The sequence below is a fragment of the Jatropha curcas genome, unplaced genomic scaffold, assembly GCF_041381405.1.
Source record: "Jatropha curcas cultivar XTBG-Jc1 unplaced genomic scaffold, XTBG_Jcur_1.0 HiC_scaffold_941_pilon, whole genome shotgun sequence".
Classification (NCBI taxonomy): Eukaryota; Viridiplantae; Streptophyta; class Magnoliopsida; order Malpighiales; family Euphorbiaceae; genus Jatropha; species Jatropha curcas.
This window is the reverse complement of record NW_028322567.1, coordinates 59,068-61,656: the sequence shown is the minus strand read 5'-3', so window position 1 is coordinate 61,656 and position 2,589 is coordinate 59,068. Positions and strand designations below refer to the sequence as shown.

The window sequence follows — 2,589 nt, the reverse complement described above, 5'->3', positions numbered from 1 at the left end:
CATTTTGATTTCTTTTAAAGGATTTTCGAAAACAAAAAAAGAATTTATTTTTGAAGAATCTAATTTCCGAAAAATATTTTTGATGAGAGAAAGATTAGTTTTTGTGCTTATAGATGAATTTTCTCTCTATCCTACAATGTATCCTAAAAACTTAACTACTAGGGTCTTCGGATATCTTCACACACTATGTAGGACTTGCCTTATTCGTTTTCTTTCCATAAAAATTCTGCATAAAATAATATTAGCACAAATAATATAATTTAAATTTATTTATTTTGTTTTAATCATCAAAATTTCGAGATTAGAATTTGACCCTTGAGCCAACAAAATTTATTTTTTAAGTTTGGGTCAAGCAATACTAAGACGTTATCACTAACCAATTTGTTAGCTAGCTTGCAATGATTAACATGCCATGTGAGGTTTCCGATATTTGTTACATTATATCAATAGTTACTCTAAACGGTCTTAATATTCCAAAACGATTCTCATGCAAACTAACTCGATGAGTTCATACAGAAACTATCAATATTTATTTTAACAATCCTATAACTAGAAATAATTTTAAATAATATTATACATAATAAAAAATTCATTATTGTTAACAATAAAATGATTATTTAAAAAAAAAAATTTCAATGTAAGTATAATAAACAATTAACTCATAGATAAAAAGAAATATTGAATATAACATCAAAGCCAGATATTTAAATGTTATTCAGGTGAAAATGGGTTGAGTACATGGCACAACAATAACACAAACTGTCTTGAGAAATCCATAACCAGAGCAAATTAAGATAGAAAAAAAAAAAAATTACAAGCACTAATTGGCTTTAATAAATCATATTCAAGGAAAGGCCTCAATGACAGATTGAAGAGTTGCTATGGACTTTATAGTATGACGGCTAAAGCCAGCCTCCTTAAGAACATATTCCCATTCCTTAGATGTCCTCTCTTTACCTGTAGTAGTATGAGCCATCATCACCATGTCCAACGCCAACCTCACAAACTCAAGCTTGTCGTCTTTTGCTTCATCAACCACAACTTCAACAATTATCACCTTCCCATTTTCCTTTGGAATAGCTTCCTTGCACTTCTTCAAGATATGGATACATTCATCATCATTCCAATCGTGAAGAACCCACTGCAATTTATTAGTGAAATTAGGTTAAATGTCATCCAATTGGAACATAGATATATTAATTAAAAGGAATAAGGAAGAAATAGTCACAAGAATATTTGTTAATTGAATATTTGTTAAGTTTTTTCCTGGATAAAAAACCACCAAATGGATAGTATATTGATGGCGTCAGATGCTCAGCAAATTTGGTAGGCAATTGTCTCAAAAGCAGTAGATGACTCTGATTTTAGTTTGTTAATTGAAGGTTGCAAATGCTTACTACTATACTAATTACTATAACAGTTTCAGAGATTCGAGGAAAAAAAAAAACCATATAAAAACTGACCATGAGAAACGCAGCATCAGCCTTCGGAACACTTTGAAACATGTCACCACCAACGTGCTTAACACCATCGCATTCTTCTGCAACATCCACAACATGAGGAAGATCAAAGTTAATGCCTTGAATCCAAGGACAAAGCTTAACCAATGTGCTTAAAGCAGTCCCTTTTCCTCCACCAACATCTACCAAAGTTTTTAACCCATCGAATACCTCTATACACCCTTCAACCATGCTAGACACCATATTTCTAGCATTACAAGCCATTGCATCATTGAATAGATTGCTATGACCAGGGTTTGCTGCTGTATATTTCCACAGATGGTCGCCGTGAGCTGCATCAAACGGCGTAGGCCCATTTAGTCTCACATGAGAACTTAGAAAATGCCATGGTGCCAGCATAACCGGACTGCTCTCCATTAAAACAAAAGCCGCCATGTTGTTCTCCCCGGGACCAAGTAACCGGCGAGAGAGAGGTGTCTGTATATAGCCTTTGGTACCGTCGGCGGTGAGTTGCTCGTTGAAAATATTGCGATGGACTAAGAACCGCATGATGCGATACAGAGAAGATGGGTTACATCCAATGGCGGATGATAGATCAGTTAGCGTGATGGGTCCTTGATGGTTTTCAATAGCATTGGCTATTCCAAGCTCAAAAGCACACTTAACCACTGCAATATTGCTAAACCCAAATATATATTTCCACATTTCAATTTCTGTTTGTACTGCTGCTTCTTCTTTATCGCTCATTTTTTCTAAAATCTCTTTTGTGAGGGAAGCTTCAGAATATAAAATGTGGAATATATTATTGTTGGGTAGCCTGAGTTGTGCCATGGCACCAATGCCCATATTTATAGTCATAAAATGTATATATAAAATTATTAAAAGTAAATTAATTAATTAATTAATTAATTATAACAATTAAAGAATATATATATATATATATATATATATATATATATATATATATATATATATATATATATATATAGTGGGTCGCTTTCATTGCATATTTGATATTTGAGCAAGTGGCCTCATTCACCCGATTGATTTTGCTTTTGGCTGGAGTTAATCAATCATTTGTAAATTATAAAATATTCTAAACTTGTAACGGTTTCTAGGATTTTAATGG

At 32.8% G+C, this 2,589-nt stretch overlaps 1 protein-coding gene across 1 annotated transcript; it reads right to left on the bottom strand.

Moving 5' to 3' along the window:
- Positions 1–685: 685 nt before the first annotated feature.
- On the bottom strand, positions 686–2,273 carry LOC149491662 (acetylserotonin O-methyltransferase-like). The gene is made up of 2 exons (XM_089717139.1): positions 1,464–2,273; positions 686–1,141 (listed from the first exon to the last, which is right to left on the bottom strand). The coding sequence occupies exons 1-2, from the start codon at positions 2,205–2,207 to the stop codon at positions 845–847; spliced, it is 1,041 nt and encodes a 346-aa protein (XP_089573265.1). The 5' UTR covers positions 2,208–2,273; the 3' UTR covers positions 686–844.
- Between the last annotated feature and the right edge of the window lie 316 nt (positions 2,274–2,589).

What these genes read in the sequence shown, in the direction of transcription:
- LOC149491662 (XM_089717139.1), bottom strand. Translation starts at nt 2,207, where the DNA reads ATGAGCGATAAAGAAGAAGCAGCAGTACAAACAGAAATTGAAATGTGG. An exon ending in CTGATGCTGCGTTTCTCATG is followed by an intron (nt 1,142 to 1,463) that starts GTCAGTTTTTAT and finishes AATAAATTGCAG; the next exon opens with TGGGTTCTTCACGATTGGAA.